The 17,500-nt window shown below is 46.9% G+C and overlaps 1 protein-coding gene across 1 annotated transcript in view; it reads left to right on the top strand.

Annotated features, from left to right (window-relative positions):
• Nucleotides 1–17,500, top strand: part of celf4 (CUGBP, Elav-like family member 4) — an 87,546-nt gene that overhangs the window by 20,262 nt on the left and 49,784 nt on the right. The window contains exon 2 of the mRNA XM_056273549.1: nucleotides 2,912–2,994. Coding sequence (XP_056129524.1) covers nucleotides 2,912–2,994 — 83 coding nt within the window. The remainder of the gene's footprint in view (nucleotides 1–2,911; nucleotides 2,995–17,500) is intronic.

Genomic DNA, 17,500 nt, shown 5'->3' on the forward strand with positions numbered 1-17,500 from the left:
GGTCAAAGCCCTATGTGGTATTACATAGCTGTCTTTTTAATGAGGCCTGGTGACAGTTGGTGGATTTCGCCACTGAAGCTGGTGTCTTTTCTTCTTCCCCCACCAATAAGTATTCATAGTCTGCCATTCCCTTGTTGCTCGCTTTCATCTCTTCTCTTTCGCTTCTCTATAGTCTCCTCTCTCGCTCTCTCTGTCTCTCTCTCCCCGTTCCTCTCTCTCTCTCTCCCTCAGTGGGTGTGTGTCCCTTTAGGGTGTCTGCAGCAGTTGAGATAAGAAGCGGGTGTAGGACACAGGGGGATGGTGTTCACAGAAGCTAGGTGATCTTATCTACAGCCTCTCTCTCCCTCTCTCCCCCTCTCCCTCTCTCTCTCTCTATCAATTTAGCTATCTCTCGCTCTCTCTCCTCCTCCTCTCCCTTTCTTATTTAGCATCCCTTGCTGCATTGCTCTCTTCTCTGTTGTTTTCCACCCCCTTCCTCTTATGCCCCCCCCCTTTGCTCTTCTTTCTCTCTCTCTCTCTCTCGCTGTGTCTCTCCCTCTCTCTCTCTCCCTCTCTCCTCTCTCACACACACAAACACTCTCTTGGATCCCCTCTGCGGGGCTGTTGATTTGAATTTGAAGTGATGGGAAACCAAATTGGCAGCATTGACAGCAGAAACAAACAGCTTATCTCTCTCTCTCCTGGGCCAGCATTGGTCTTAGACTGATACTGGAGCCACGGCGAGCATCTGACTTGTGACAATGATGATAAATTGGACGTTTGTTGACTGTCACTTTTCATGTTACTGTGCCCGTGCACCCGTGCAGAGGCGCAAACGTGTGTTTGAGTCTGTGCCCGCGTGTGTCTCTGCAGGATTTTGTGCCTGCCACTATGTGTGTGTGTGTGTGTGTGTGCGTGTGTTTGTGTGTGTGTGTGTTTGTTTGTTTCTTAGTATGTAAAGGACGACAGCTGATAAAGTGCAATCGTACGCCTGCACTCCCAACGTGCCACGGCGTCACGAGAGTGTCCGGCATGCGAATCCCGAGGCTTGCGCGCGCTTCCTGTGGGACGGCACTGGCATATAGCGCTAATACGTTTCGCCAAGGGAGGAGGAGGAGGAGGAGGAGGAGGAGGAGGAGGAGGAGGTAGCCAAGCTGTCAGCAGCCAGCTCCCACTTCGCCTAATGAGAAAGAGTCCCGTTAATTAAAAACACCAACAGGCGGAGCTCCCTAGTGTCCCGCCATCAGGACGACCCGGGGGTTAAAAACATGCAGCCCAGAGATGGGGAGGCCTGCTGCCTATACATACACGGCGCCGCCCGACACGGTAAACAACCCCAGTTCAGGGGAGGAACAAAGCAACGTAGGAGAGAAGAGCCATGCAAGGGGAGGGTATATTTTTCTTCTTCTTCTTCTTCTTCTTCTTCTTCTTCTTCTTCTTGAAACGGCACAGTGTTTTTCCGGGAGGGGAGGGGAGGGGAGGGGATGGGGGGGGTCTATGATAATCCTGTAATGTTCGGTTCTTGATGTTCCTGGAACAAACTGTAACTCTTTTGTCCCCTTGTGCTCCTGTTCTTAGCGTAGCGGCGCAACACAGTTTGGCGATGTCTGCATGTCGTCTCCTGCGTTTCAAAAGAGGCAGAAAAACAATTCAGCTCAGCCCCCCCTCCCCCCCCCCCCCTGTATCAATAGCGGTTTTATTCTCTTTTTGCTATACCGCTGTATTTATTTTTAGTTTTTGTTTTTGTTTTTGTGGATACCCTGAAGATGATGTACTTACTGCCTGGTTCAGCTGCTCTGCCGGCGTCTTCCATCACTGAAGCCGATGGTGCTTTTGGCTGAACTTTACATATGGGTCAAATTCCTGCAGCGGCGGCGTAAGCAAGGTGGAAAACACCTGGCGTCAGACGCGCTATCGGTTTCCAAATTAGTTTTGTCGTTTTGTCCCCCAAAATTTATTTTCCCCAAACTATTTGATTGAATTGTCAAAGATGTGAATCATTAGCCGGGATCTGCGGAGTGACAGTTTGTCAGCTCCCTGACATTGACGCGCGCCTCACTGTCAACGGGGGGGAGGGGGGAGGGGGGAGGAGGAGGGGGGTTGCGCGAACAGCTTACACGTTCCCCACGGCTTCTTCTCCTCCCTCGCCTCACGTAACTCCATCTTCCTTCCACCCCCTCATGTCAGCCCAGGTGCAAAGCAAACCGAGGATTGTGGGTAGTCTTGGAACATATGGAGCTGGGAGACGAGGGGAAAGTGAGGCGGGGAGTGGGGGGGGGGGACAAGAGAGAGTGAGGCTGTCAGGAAAACGTCTAACCCGTGTCACGGCAGACAGTGGAGTACGATAGACGCATGGATAACTGCTATTTGGGACTGCTGGTCGGGGGGTGGGGGGGGGGTGAGGAGAATCCCGTCAGATTTGATGCATTCTGGGAGCAGAATGGCTCCCGCGCTTCAGAGTCCTGAATACCTGGGTCGTGAAAGCACCATCTTTTTGTTGACTTCCTGTCTTTTTGCATGCATGTGAACTGTGTTTGTGTACACAGGAACGCTCGGTTGCTTCAGCGTCTCTGCAATATTGTTCCTGATGCACAAACAGGCGCAGGCGCACAAGCAAACACAGGCAAATTCCCAGTCCAGCCATGTAGGCAGAGTTTCAGAGTTATGGCTGCAGGCTCACTCTGTGTGTGTGTGTGTGTGTGTGTGTGTGTGTGTGTGTGTGTGTGTGTGTGTGTGTGTGTGTGTGTGTTGTTTTTGGCTATCCACTGATGATTGTTCTAGCCCTCTCAACCCCTCTTCCCCCCTCCCTGTTTCTGTCCCGAGTTAGCCTAACGTAATTTCCTCTCTCTCTCTCTTCCTCTCTCTCTCTCTTCCTCTCTCTCTCTTCCTCTCTCCCTTTCTTGACTATCTCTTTCACGTGCCGTCTTTCCAGGCTGTGCCTTCCTCACCTACTGTGCCAGAGAGTCGGCCCTGAAAGCCCAGAATGCTCTGCATGAGCAGAAGACCTTGCCGGGGGTAAGTCATACATGAGGAAACCCATGTGTCCCCGCTAGCACATTCTTACATAAACAGACCACAGACATGCCCCGGCACCTTACAACCGGAGAGACAAACACTCACACACACACACACACACACACACACACACACAACGACGGAGGCCAAATAAACACTATTTATCACACACACAGTAATATATTTGCTTTATTTGTAGGAGGACTCACAAATTTCTTATTACTTGTCACTTATAGTTAATCATAGAGGGACGTGTGCGTACACACCCCTGTCTCCCGAACATCCATCCTCCCCCTCCCCCTGCTCTCCCCCTCCCCCTGCTCTCCCCCTCCCCCTGCTCTCCCGCTTTTCTCACTGTCCCTCTGACAGTCACACACAAAAACCCACAGGGAGAAACCACACACAACAGCACATCAGAGACGCACTATTTATAGTCCATATCCCGGTGTGTGTGTGTGTGTGTGTGTGTGTGTGTGTGTGTGTGTGTTGGGGGGGGGATGGGTGGGTGGGCGGGGGAGGAGAGGACGGGTGGGTGGGTGTGTTTGTACCTTTAAGAGCACGTTCTGCATTGTGCCAGCAACGGCGACAACATGAGCGGCGCACCGCGGCCGCACATCACGACGGCGTGCCGTCCCCAACCACCAGATGTTCCCACGCCGCGGATGCAGCCGTTCACACGCGCAACACGAGCGCCAGCGTCTCCCCATCTCAGTCTCCCCCGTGCTCAGTCTACCCCCCCCCCCCCAACACCCCTCCTCCCCCCCACCCCCCCTTATTCACGCATGCTGGAGTGGGGGATGTTGTTGTCACTGACATGAATGCGTTAGTGCCCGCTGGCGCGCACGTGAGCGGCGCCAGCGTGCGCCCGCGCTCGAGTTGGCCCTGCTCGTAATGCCGTGTGTGTGTGTGTTTGTGTGTGTGTGTGTGTTTGTGTGCGTGTGTGTTTGTGCGCGTGCAGGAGTGTGTTTTAGGAAGTTTTGATGCGTCTCTGTCAGGCCCGGCTCGGCTTGCTCGGCTCGTTTTAATGACGCCTCCAGGGAGGCTGACAGTCGCCGTGTTGAGCGCGCAGCCTTTGATGTGAGTGATTATGACATCACAGACGCGCAGTCGAGAGGAGCGGAGGAGTGAGGATCCGTGGTCTCACTCCTCCCCCCCCCCCTTCTTTTTTTTCATCGCTTCCCACTGGCGTATTATTCAGATGGCAGGAGTGAGAGAGGGAAGGGGAGGGACGGGGGGGGGGAGGGGGGGAAAGATTAAATATTTGGCCTAAACCAGTGTGTGATTTCTGCCTTGGCGCTGAACGTTCTGCCGACGGATGTTGTGGCTCTTGCTGCGTTTGTGCGACACCTTGCAGACTACGAGCGAGCTGAGGCTTGGTTTTAAGGACACGCTCCCTACGTGTTTACTAAGCTACTTGTGCGTCCGGGGGGCGTCGCCGTCTATTCCGTTGCCTACCAACACGGGGGTCACCGGTTCGAATCCCCGTGTTACCTCCGGCTTGGTCGGGCGTCCCTACAGACACAATTGGCCGTGTCTGGTCGCTGCACTAGCGCCTCCTCTGGTCGGCCCGGGCACCTTTTTGGGGGCCGGAGGGGGAACTGGGGGGGATAAGCGTGATCCTACCATGTGCTACGTTCCCCTGGTGAAACTCCTCACTGTCAGGTGAAAAGAAGCGACTGGCGACTCCACATGTATGGGGGGAGGCATGTGGTGGTCTGCAGCCCTCCCCGGATCAGCAGAGGGGGTGGAGCAGCGACCGGGACAGCTTGGAAGAGTGGGGTAATTGGCCGGATACAACTGGGGAGAAAAAGAGGGGGCGGGGGTGGGGAGCTACTTGTGTGTACAGCATATAAGTGCTGGAGCCAGACTGGCCCTGCCTGGCGGGAGTCTCGAGGCCTGACCCGCACGTGGTTTTCAGTAGCGCCCCTAGCTAGCACAGCTACATGTTAGCGGGAAATGCTATTTAGCTACGCCTTTGTCAGCGGAGGACGGTCTGAGGCGTTCACTTGATCGATGGTCAGCACAGGTAATTCCATAGGAAGGACCTAGATATTCAGCAGACCTTGTAGTGGAGTACGGGGCGGAGGGCGGGGGGCGGGGGGGGGGGGCTGCCTTTTGATGCTGGTAGAGGTGAAGCCAACAAAACAGAACAAATGAGTTCATTAGAAACACCATGCAGGCAAGGGGAAGGCTTTACCGTGCACCATTCCCCCCCTCGTCCCTCCTTTCCTTTCTGCTGTTCTCCTTCCCTGAAAATCTCCTAACACACCACAACCCCCCCACACACACACACACACACACACACACACACCAGTAATGTGCACACACACAAACACACCCATGCACAAAAAGAAATACAAAACCGCTGCAAAGGAATTCCATCTTTCCCCCCTTCTTTCCACTTTGCTCGGCATCCTGAAGCGCGTTTTATCGTCGGAGCGGCTCGCCAACCGCGGCGTTAAAGACGCTTTTCTAGGCCTTTCTTCTCCGCCAGCCAGGTGAGCCTGGAGAGGAGGGGATTTAGCTTCCTCCTGGAAATATTCTGTAAGCATGGCTGTAGGCGGCTGATGGAGCACAGACCACAAAGAGCAGGCTGTTCCGTGTCTGTGTGTGTGTCTGTGTGTGTGTGTGTGTGTCTGTGCTTGCAATTATGCATGCATGTTTGCATATGTGTGCGTGTGTGTGTGTGCGCGTGTGTGTGTGTGTTTTTAGTGCCAGGATACTTGTAGCTAAACAAATGAGAAGCAGCATTACAGACGCTAACATGACTATAAACGACTTCGGACACATTTTCCTCACATCCCCGACGCCATTCTATTGCTAGCCTCAACAACACTACACTAACTGTGTGAGTCAGAGTTTACTGAGCTGATGTGTACTTGCTAAAAGCACGACTGTAAAACTATTCAGAAAACTGAACATTTCTCGGTGTGCAGGGCAGCAAAGGTCATAGTGTGTGTGTGTGTTTTTTTTTTGTTGTGTTCCTCCTCCCATAAACACGTGTTGTCGGATCATTCTAGGTCACTGGAGCCAAGTGAGGAACACACAACTAAACAACACACAGGTGCGTTACAAAGCGGTGCAGCAAGCTCCTCGGCATGCGAGACGGACGGCGTGAGGGGGGGGCAGTTAGTCAAGCCAGCGTTACAACATGGCCCCCGAAATAGTTGTGTTTGCTTACTTAGAGCAAACCGCTATTGAGAAGACAAATGGGGCTGGTTTGGGGAGAGCGGCCCGTGACAGGTCGAAAATGGGGCGCATCCCAAACGCCGGGAGCCGGCTGCCATATTTATGGTGCCGCTCTCTAGTTTCAGAGTCCCACACTACAGCGAGGGGCACTAAAAAGCCTCTATTGATTCTGGCAAAAGGCCTCACGAGTGGGAGGGGGTGTACGTGGACGTGTGTGTGTGTGTGTGTGTGTGTGTGTGTGTGTGTGTGTGTGTGTTTACTTAATATCGCCGCACTATATATGTGTGCACGTGGGTTAGAGTACATGTACATATATATCTGTGTGTGTGTGTGTGTGTGTGTGTGTGTGTGTGTGTGTGTGTTTACTTAATATCTCCGCACTATATATGTGTGCACGTGGGTTAGAGTGCATGTACATATATATCTGTGTGTGTGTGTGTGTGTGTGTGTGTGTGTGTGTGTGTGTGTGTGTGTGTGTGTGTGTGTGTGTGCATGCTGGAGGATGCAGTTGTGGAGTTGTGAAAGCCAGTGCAGTGTGTATAGAACAGATTGCACCGATACCCACAAGCAAATCCTCCCTCACACATATAGACACGTCCAAACATCAAAACAGACAAAAAAGAAGAAGAGAAGAAGAAGAAGAAGAAGAAGAAGAAGAAGAAGAAGAAGAAGAAGAAGAAGAAGAAGAAGAAGAAGAAGAAGAAGAAGAAGAAGAAGCTGAACACTCCTGGCACACACTCAGAAACACTTACAGATATATGGGCCTCAACACAACCATATACCCCCACTCAGCGCACAGCAAGGGCATGGGCCCAGCAACACTTACCGTTACTGTCCAACTCGGCAAACAATCCCAACACACAAGCAAACATGTATTCGGTACATTTTTACACACACACACACACACACACACGGAAGTGTCAATACTTTTGCTAATGGAACAGCATATGCATAACACATATGCACACAATGTATTTTCAATAACCTTACAGTCCCACAACGCCCCTCCTGCACACTTTCATTCAAACACACAAAAGCCTGATACACGGACACGCAAAAAGAGGAAGAGATGGTGTGAGAGCGAAAGAGAGAGGAAGAGAGAGAATGAGTGAGTGAGTGAGCAAGCAAGCGAGTGAGTGAAAGAGAGAGGAAGAGAGAGAGAGAAAGAGAGAGGACGAGAGAGAGAGAGAGAGAGAGAGAGAGAGAGAGAGAGAGAGAGAGGGAGAGAGAGAGAGAGAGAGAGAGAGAGAGAGAGAGAGAGAGAGAGAGAGAGAGAGAGAGAGAGGACGAGAGAGAGAGAGAGAGAGAGAGAGAGAGAGAGAGAGAGAGAGAGAGAGAGAGAGAGAGAGAGAGAGAGAGAGAGAGAGAGAGAGGGAGAGAGAGAGAGAGGGAGAGAGAGAGAGGGATGGTGTCGATTGACTCACACTGCAATCGTGTGCCAGATGAGAAAAAATAGAACACTATGAATCAATGCATTGTTTCAGAGTAATTTCTCACACACTCGCACAAACGTGTGTGCATGAGAGAGAAACAGAGGAGAGACAGAGAGGGAAACAGAGAGAGAGAGAGAAACAGAGAGAGCGAGAGAAACAGAGAAACAGAAAGAGCGAGAGAGAGAAACAGAGAGAGAGAGAGAAACACAGAGCGAGAGAGAGATAAAGAGAAGAGAGAGATATGCATATATAATGAAGCAGAAGTGATGTACAAAATGCACATACACACAAATGGCCATTCTCACTCTGACGAGCACAGTGCTTTTAGCCCCGGGGCAAACAAACAGCAGATTAGACCAGAAGGCAAATGAATAGGCGAGAGGAAGTGGGAGGGATTGAAAACGGCTGAGTGGAAGGTGTAGGTGGACACCGAGAGTGGGAGGAGAGGTAAGGGCAAAGTGCCTCCATGCTGCCTGATTTGTGTCATAGTCTACCCCCCTCCCCTCCCCTCACACACAGACACACACTCCCTAACCCTCTGTTTTCAGTTGAGATAATGCCAGGGCCTAATAATCCATGGCATTGATTGGCTCCTGCGACCCAGTTTCATGGCAGCTTTTTCTCAATAAGTTGGTCTCGTTGGTCAATAACTGCCAGGCTTCCCAGGTGAAGTAGGTGTGTGTGTGTGTGTGTGTGTGTGTGTGTGTGTACCTGCGTGTGTGTGTGTGTGTGTTTGGGGAGGGCAGGCCGATGGTGCTGCCCAGTTCTGATTCATTTCACCTAAGCATACGCAAGCACAGTGGTCCACTCCTGCTCGTCGATTTAGATTAGTTGCATGGTGTGTAGTAAGTATAGCTGCAAGCCCACATTAATCATATTCGAGGCCCTGGGGCTACAACCCTCCCCTCCCTCTCTCAAACCCTTCACTATATCAACTATCCTAATCACTGCTGTCCAAAAGAAAACCATTTGCCACATAAAGTGCTTCTATTAATGAATCCACAATCACTGAGTAAACGCTGGGTTGCATCCATTAATACACAAGTGAGCTCCAGATGCACAAAGTGCAAACAGCCACAGGTATTCATTATCAATGGGCCCATAAGCACACATGCATCTAAACGAGTCTGCACACTTACATGTGCATGCATATGTGCACACAAATACAAACCCAAAGACCTAATGTTTAGCCTAAAACACTGAATAGATGTAGTAATAATAATAATAGAAAAAAACAAAACAGAAATGGGCACGGTGAATAACCAATGACACCAAAGTAAACAATATCCAATGTCCAATCCATAGCAGATCTTATAAATTAAACACGGGGCAAGTATGCAGCAGGAATCTGGGAGATCACAAGCTTGGAATTTGACATTCAAAACGAGTCTCTGGATCAATGGAAGAAGAAGAAAAGCCTCGCCACAGTAATGCGTTTAATAAATTCAGATTTCCCAACTACTTTTGCAGTAAAAACGATCAATCTGAATCCGCAAGCTTGGTTTTTTTTTTTCTTACACACTAGAGCACCAGAGCGGTGCCATCTAGGTTTTCTATAAGTCAAACAATGGACATAGGGTTCGTTGTGTGTAGTGTGGTTTCTAGTTAAACTCCTTAGAGATGTGGAAGAAAATCATAAATGTTGCAATGATTGTGACAAAGGGGCATTGGAAGCCAGCACTCCATCTTGATATGTCATAGTAGGTGGAGTAAGTGGAGTAAGTAGAGTTTGAACAGATTGTACAACTGAGGGGAAAAAATCTCTGCTTGGAGGCAGCAGAACATTACCTTCAGAATTTAGGTGAAATATTGGCCAATGAATCGATAATCCATATGTTAAGTCGTAGGTTTTAAATGAAACCATTCCTTTTTGCAATGCAGGCTTTGTCAAAGCTCTTGCTAGTGTTACTCTGTTCTAGTGTCGGACCCCTCACTGGTGTGGCTTGTTTTACATATATATATATATATATATATATATATATATATATATATATATATATATATATATATATATATATATGAGAGATTCACACAATGTTCTTTTGTGGAAGATTATCTGTTTATGATGACTGTGAAGGGATGGATGGATGGATTGCATTTATATGGACACTTTGCTGTATCAATGCAAAGCAAAATTTGAAATTTTGGTAAATGCCCTCATTGAGCACGTTTACATGCAAACCAGTGTTTCTGCTAGGAAAACGTGGTGCCAGCCAGCGTGTCCAGGGAGACTCCAGAAGGTCAGACAAATGGGAGAAATTCAGGTCATATCATCTGTGCCTTGCATGCACTATACAAGAACAAAGCATCAATGCAAATAGATTTTACATAACATTCGTTCTAATGAAAAATTGTTTACCATTTAATCAAATATTCAAAATAAAGACACAAGTTGATTCGCATACATATTTAAAAAAGAACGTAGCCTGATTCTAAAAACAAAAACATAAAAGGAATGCAAATTAAAGGAACGCTGCTCACAGCTTGCAGCTACTTCAGTGTAAAAAATATTGTTGGACTCTGTCGCCATGTTCTCCCATAGTCGTACTCAACTCTTATTGTACAACCTGCAATTGCTGTACACAGCAGCTTTCCACCCCACTTCTGTTGGTGTTTTGGTAGGACTTTGTAAACGTTGTTCCCTTTATTGCTTATGAATCAGATACCAGCCAATGCCATATCACTTTCATTTCCTTCTGAAGCTTTCCGTTGTCTCCACTTCTCAGACAAATCATGTAGCTACAGACGGTGTAAAAAGCATGGGTGCAGCACCTGGCACGTCAAGCACTGGTTTCTGAAGTGGCATTTTGAAGCCTAAAGTTTGGCTTTATGCAGATGTTGGAGGCAGAAAATCCAAATTTGGGCAATGAGGTGGTCCATGGGTGGAGCTAGGGTGGGGCCTTGAAGGCAGACAGGATGACAGACCTGTCAATCAAGGCAGAAATGCCCTCAACATGCCATTTTTTTAAACCCTAATGTAATCTTGACAGACTAATAATTTTCAAAATGGAAAAACCAGACTGTGCCCCAGACTTGAAATTAGGCATTGAGACCCCAACTTCTTGTAGAATTTAGAACCACTTATCCTGCTGTCAGGGTCGAGGGGATGCTGCAGCCTATCCCAGCACTGGGTGGCAGGCGGAGACACACCCTGGACAGGACGCCCACACGTCCATCCACACACACACACACACACACACACACACACACACACACACACACACACACACACACACACACACACACACACACACACACACACACAGGGACAATTTAGTATGGCCGATTCTCCTGACCTGCATGTCTTTGAACTGTGGGACGAAACTGGAGCACCCAGAGGAAACCCATGCAAACACGGGGAGAACATGTAAATTCCAGAGGACGACCTGGGATGACCCCCCAAGGTTGGACTACCCTGGGGCTCAAACCCAGGTCCTTCTTGCTGTGAGGCAACCGTGCTAACCACTGCGCCACCATACTGCCCAGATTTTTTAATTTATTTATTTTGATTTGGTATTTCAATATAGAATCTCTCATTGACTTTCATTAGACCGGATTTTTTTCGGGGAGGGGGGGGGGGCTAGTCACCTAGTGGCCGGGTTTGAACTGCAATTTAAGCTACCTCTGCATTGGCTCAAACTTTCAGCACTGGTGGCTACCGCTTGGTTGTAGCTAGGGGAGTTGCAATATACCAGTGTTGACGAGAAACGTGATATTTACAAAAAAATAAAATATTAATATCATCTTAATAATACACATATGATAATATTGTGTAATTTTTTTTTAATTCCCCCTTTTTTCCTCCCCAATTGTACTTTGCCAATTACCCTACTCTTCACATCCGGCTTCCCACCTGCAGACAAGCCGGAGGTAACACGGGGATTCGAACCGCCGATCCCCGTGTTGGTAGGCAACGGAATAGACCGCTACACTACTCGGGCGCCATTGTATAAATAAATAATCCTGAATGATAATCCAGCGCCTCTTAAATCATTTCTTTCCATTCTCGCTTTGTCTTCCTTCCCCGTTACACCGTGACGTAGTAACTTGCTAGTGTGGCGATCACCCAGATTGTGTTGTTGTGTTTCCGGCTATCAGTCTGTTTTCACTCACCTCCACACACCCACCAGTCCTGTCAGCCAGTGATATGGCTCTGATTTACCCGCTTTCAGAAAGACCGACCCCATCCATCCATCCATCCATCCATCCATCCATATGAGTCGCACAAATCAGTATGGCGACTGAGGCCAGCAGGTAAAGAGCAGGGAGAAGTTAAACCTCCACTTCGTCAGCTTACCCAGGCCTCTGCATCGTGTTAAGTCCGGGTTTGTTATACGGACTTAACTTCTGTGAAAAAAATCAACTCCTCTGATCAACTCAAGGAATCTGTTGAGGATCCGACAGCTAAACATCTCTGGAGGCTCGACAATAGCTTAATCACTCACCACTCTTCACTCAGTCACTCTTGACTAAAGCTTTTTTAGGGGGGGAGGATTTGTTTGTGAGTTAACTGCAGTTGGGAATACTTCTTTGTTTTGAATTTTCTTTGTTGGATAACCAGGAAATCCCGAAGTGGAGTATTTTTGTTGCGTGAACTGAACTGAATTGAACTGATAGCGACAATGGGGAAGTCTGAAGTGGAGTATATTTACTTTATAAATTGAATTGAATTACATGTAACTTTTTTTTGCCTTTTGCCTAATAGGAACTTTGAAAATGGACTGATGTTGTGGTTTAGTTTATTTAAATTGGATGTTTTATTTCCCTGCATTGCAATTAGTTATATATTTGTTTGTGTTGTCAGAAATAACCAGGCTCATGTGTATTCTGAATGCATGTATCCTTGGTGGGCTTTGACATTGACTCAGACTGGTTTAAACTTGGTCAAACGCTACACTAGCTAGCTACTACCACAGTGTGTGGCTACTACTGCTGTGCAAAATCATGTCATGAAAAATGGAAAGAGGAAAAAATGATGTAAGGACATGGTCAGCGGACATTAAATCACAGTATATCAGAGTGGTCAGTTGGCAGCCTGTAGTCTCACATGCAAACTCTCTGGCCCCTGTTCCCTGCAGGTGATTTAGTTTCAGTTGACATTGTATTGACGGCAGATGTTAGGCCGTGTGGATCTTTTGTTTACCGGTCCATCTGGTTGCCGTTTCACTACCCATTCGGTGTAATTGTTCTTTTGATATGCTTTTATACAGTCATGGTAACAGACTGTCTCCATCTCCCTACACTCCTATTTTTTTGTGTAATTCTTTTGCCAAAAAAGGGGACAAAAAGCACAATAAGCAAAGCTGAAGATGAATTTGACTAATAGCATTTCTATAGATATCGTGATAATATCGTTATCATGAATTCTGTGGGCCACGATAATCGTGTAGTGAAAATCTAATGTCGTGACAGCCCTAGTTGTAGCAGTACTCCACATGTACCTTTATGCTACATACCTTCACATAGGCCAATCTGAGTATGCGAGCGCTAGCGGCCAAAATCATAAAGCGAGAATGAAAATGTATATGTTTAATCACCCAATACACTTACAGGCCTCCCTATTTCTGAAGACCTACTTTTTTTGATAGAAGGGTCTATTGAATTTTTATTATTTCAAAAGGATTTTCAATACTTGGTTGGAATGACTGCTGGATACCATGGCCAGGGATACTATTATTTGTCGTATTTTGATAGATTTTACCGGTTGAAAAATGGTAACCACTGGCTAGCAGAAACCCTGAGGCAAACTCATATTCAAATAATAAACTGATAAAGTCATTACTCTGACTTTAGAAACAGTCGGAATGGTTTTTATCTGGCCATCATCATCAGTTTTGAAATAGTTTGAAGTCAGGGTAAGCATAAAGTTTGGAATAAGGGCACACATAACCTGCCTGAGGCACATATAGAGAAAAAATGAAAACAAAATGATAAGCAGTGAAAATGGTCTGAAATCCTTGTCTGATGACTTTCATTACCAGTCAGGTAACCAAAAATCGTTCAAAAGAAGTAATATCTACCCGTGTTTTAGAGAAAGTGGGTTATTTAAAACCAAGTAACCCCTTCAGTTGAAATATTGCCTTTAGGTGATTTCTCACAGTTATGTGGTTATTGGTTTCCATGTAAAGTGCTTGTTAATTGAGTATATGTCATAACAACTGGCTTCGCTAAATATGATGGAGTCCATATTGCCAGCTTGCACAATGTGACAGAAACGGTTAGTCAGGAATTGATTGAACTAAATGGGGAAACTAAAGGCATGCTTAGTGAGTGTCATTATCGGATGATCCAAAGTTTTTGCATCCGCTCTAAAAGCATTGCATCACTTTTACATTTCGCAAGAGCTACAGTTCTTTTTAACACCTCAGTCCAATATTGGCAACCAGTCTCGAGCTCTTCTCACACTCTAAGTTATCCTTTCCTTGAGTTTCTGCTGATCCAGAAAAGCATACTCTGACAGAGCACCAATGAGTCTTCATCCTCGACGACCCACTCGGCTGCACTCCTACAAATTGGCAATTCTGTACTTGTTCGTGTTCCCACCAACCAAAATGGTAAAAGTAAATAAGAAATTGCTCAGTTTGAAGAATTTAGTATCCATTCAATGTTTCTGGGTAAGCAATCTTTTTGAAAATCACTCCCCCTTAATGCTTTTAGTGTTACTCGGGATGCTCGAAATCAACTGCCCCTTTTTGGCATGACACTGACTCTTGCACAAGATAAAAGTGCTGCACATCCCCAGTGATATACGGTAAATGCAGCAGAGGATGCTGTTATGGCTAAGGTGCAGACAAAGGCACAGGTGTTTTGAACAGAAGTTAGGCCTTGGGCCGAGGCCATTATAGGAAGTGTCAGTTGGCTACAGCTATCCTGTGGTTGTGAGTTGTTAAAGTGTAGTAAACCCCTAAATCATGTTTTTTAAAACCTATTAATGCTGGAAATAATTTGAACACTGGCCAAGATAAGTGCCAAACTGCTTTCAGTGGGGGAAAATGTTGCTCAGCCCCCCTCTGTTCTCTATCCGACTGAAGTTTTCATCCCTGCTGACTCCCGGCCCCACTCAAGATCAGTCATGTCCTCATGGAAAGGTCTAGGTGGTTGGACTTCAAGGGGGCAAAAACTAAAACTGTCAACTGTCAGTCATGGGTGCATCCCCACATCCCCCAGTTTTAGAGATGGGTTTGGAGATTGTATGTCATGGTCAGAGGGAAGCTGAAGCCGTGTATTGCGTTACCCTTTAGGATGCTGTTGTGGCTTCCTGTTGTTGGATGTGCTCAAGTGATAGTTGTGCGGTGATGATTGTTGGAAATGCTTTGTAGCTTACAGGAATTGACCGTGTGTTTGGGTTGATGCTGGCTGGTGTGATTGGCCTGTGTGGGCACATCCCTTCTGGCCAATAATTCTCAGAAATGACCAAGTGCTAAGTCAGCGATGGGAGTCATTCTGGCATTGTCATGATTATACCTGCTGTGTCGAACTTGGACCCAGCTGTTTTAAACAATTTATAGCTGATGCTTTTATCCAAAGCGACGCACATCTGAGAGTTAATACAACACAAGCAAGGATCCAGTTAGGAGGCGACAACGCAAGAAAGTGTCAGAAAAACTAGGTTCAAGTCCGATAGGACATAGGTGTCAACAGGCAGCGCTCAAAGGCAACGCATAGGGTGCAAAATATCCTCCACCTTTAGCGAAGAGGGTACTTATCAGAGCGTGTGATTGTCGCTGGTCCCCCAGTGATGTCCCCTTGTGTTTTGCAGTGTTTTCTCCTGACATGTGCATCTCCAAATTGGTGATTGACAGTGCTTTAGAATTTCAATGGACTAGTTGCTGATTTCCCATGCACTTTGAAAGTGAAAGTTCAAATAAACAGTAAAGAGTCATACACGAGTCACAGATCATTTAGTAATTACATTGGTATTTTGTTTTTAAGTTCGTGGCCCATAGATTCCTCCTATCTGCCATGGATTGGTTTGGCCTGATTCCCAAAGAGCCAAACTCTGCCCCCCGACTCCCACACCCAGCTTCTATCTCTCTCTCTTTCTCTCTCTCTCGCTCTCACTCTCTCTATCTCTCTCTCGCTCACTCACTCTCTCTCTTGCTCTCTCTCTCTCGCTCTCACTATCTCTCTCACTCTCTCTATCTCTCTCTCGCTCACTCACTCTCTCTCTCGCTGTCTTTCTCTTTCTCTCATGCTCTTGCTCTCTCTGTCTCACTCTCTCTGTCTCACTCTCTCTGTCTCACTCTCTCTGTCTCACTCTCTCTCGCTCTCCTCCTTTGCTCTCTCATGCTCTCGCTGTCTTTCTCTTTCTCTCATGCTCTTGCTCTCTGTCTCACTCTCTCTGTCTCACTCTCTCTCGCTCTCTCGCTCTCGCTGTCTTTCTCTTTCTCTCATGCTCTCGCTCTCTCTGTCTCACTCTTTATCGCTCTCTCTCTCTTGCCTACGCTGTCTCTCTCTCTTGCTCTCTCTTTCTCGCTCTCTTTCTCTCTGTCTTTCTTGCTCGCTCTCTTTCTCTCTCTCAATTGTGAGTGCAGAGGGCAGAGGCTATGAAACACCACAGCAAGCCAACACTCAGTTTTTATTCAGCAATTTATTTTCTCCTCGGGCTTTTTGCCCCCCTTGCAGCTTTGGCCCTAGGGCTTGAAGCCAGTATTACTTTATTGTCACTTTTTCATCTTTCTGTTGAGTCTATAGTTAATCAGTCTGTATATATGGTTCTGCAAGTTTCTCTTTATGTTGAGACATCCACCATTGAGGGGGGGAAAAAAAGACAAACTGACTCCTGGGTCCAAACATGAAATTAAATAGGTAAAAAAAAAATACACATTTGTTGAAGCTTTTTTTTTTAAAATGGTTTTAACCTTAAAGTGCAATACATTATGGCAAGGGGAAAAAAATGTCTTTCATTTTGCACGGTGGCTTCTCTGATGACAGTCAACTAGTTTAACAGGCCACTCGTGGTGTTTATAAAGATAACAAATACAAATTATCTCCAACAATTGCAAAAAGCTCCCAATCTCCATGTGAACAAGGGTTTTATAATGAGAACAACTAAGAGAAAAATGACTGTGTCACATCAAAGCAAAGGGCAATTATCACCCGATGCTTGCATAGCTGTTTTCTCTGTCTTCTTTTTATCGTCGCCCTGATAGCAAGCAATCTTCCAAAGGTTTCTGACAGATCACAGCGGCACGACGCTGAATGGAGGAGTACAGCTCGATGAGGAGTAGCTGGCTAGCAACACTAGCCATCGATTTATTGTTGGATGTGATTGGGCCTAACGTTTTTAACACCACAAACCATTGGCAAGCTAAAACGCAAAATGAATGCCAGTGTTTCATCTATGAAAGAAAAAAAAAGGACTGTAAAGCAGCCAACCAACCCTGCAGTTTCCACAAAATTGTTTTAGGGTAATGTGATGTGCTTGAATGCCATTCTTATTCACGATGATAATGTGCCAAAAGAAACCAATTCCCATTTCATTTTGTGACCTTCACTTTTTTTTTTTTTATTTTGCTTCCGCTGTCGGCTGTATGTTGTTGGAATACATAACACTGCATTTCAATTTCTTTGTTTGCCCACAACCCCTAATATGTTTTGCAGAACGGGGAGCCGCATTCTCCAATCCTATTCAGACCATGCAGCAGCAGCTGGCAAGTCGGTGGCCAACATATGTGATAATGACACAACGGACCGGCTGAGGCAGGCTAGCGGGCCACGACTCAGGCAGCTTTTAATAATTGATAGCGGCCGAGGCCCCTGGATTGGCCAGTAATTGCATTACAGGTCACTTCTCAATAGCAATTTGTGAGAGTTGTGGTGATATGTGCCGGGTGGCGATCAATAGCCGCTGTTCGGGGATGCAGTCGCTCCCTGTCTCATTC

The sequence above is a fragment of the Lampris incognitus genome, chromosome 2, assembly GCF_029633865.1.
Source record: "Lampris incognitus isolate fLamInc1 chromosome 2, fLamInc1.hap2, whole genome shotgun sequence".
NCBI lineage: Eukaryota > Metazoa > Chordata > Actinopteri > Lampriformes > Lampridae > Lampris > Lampris incognitus.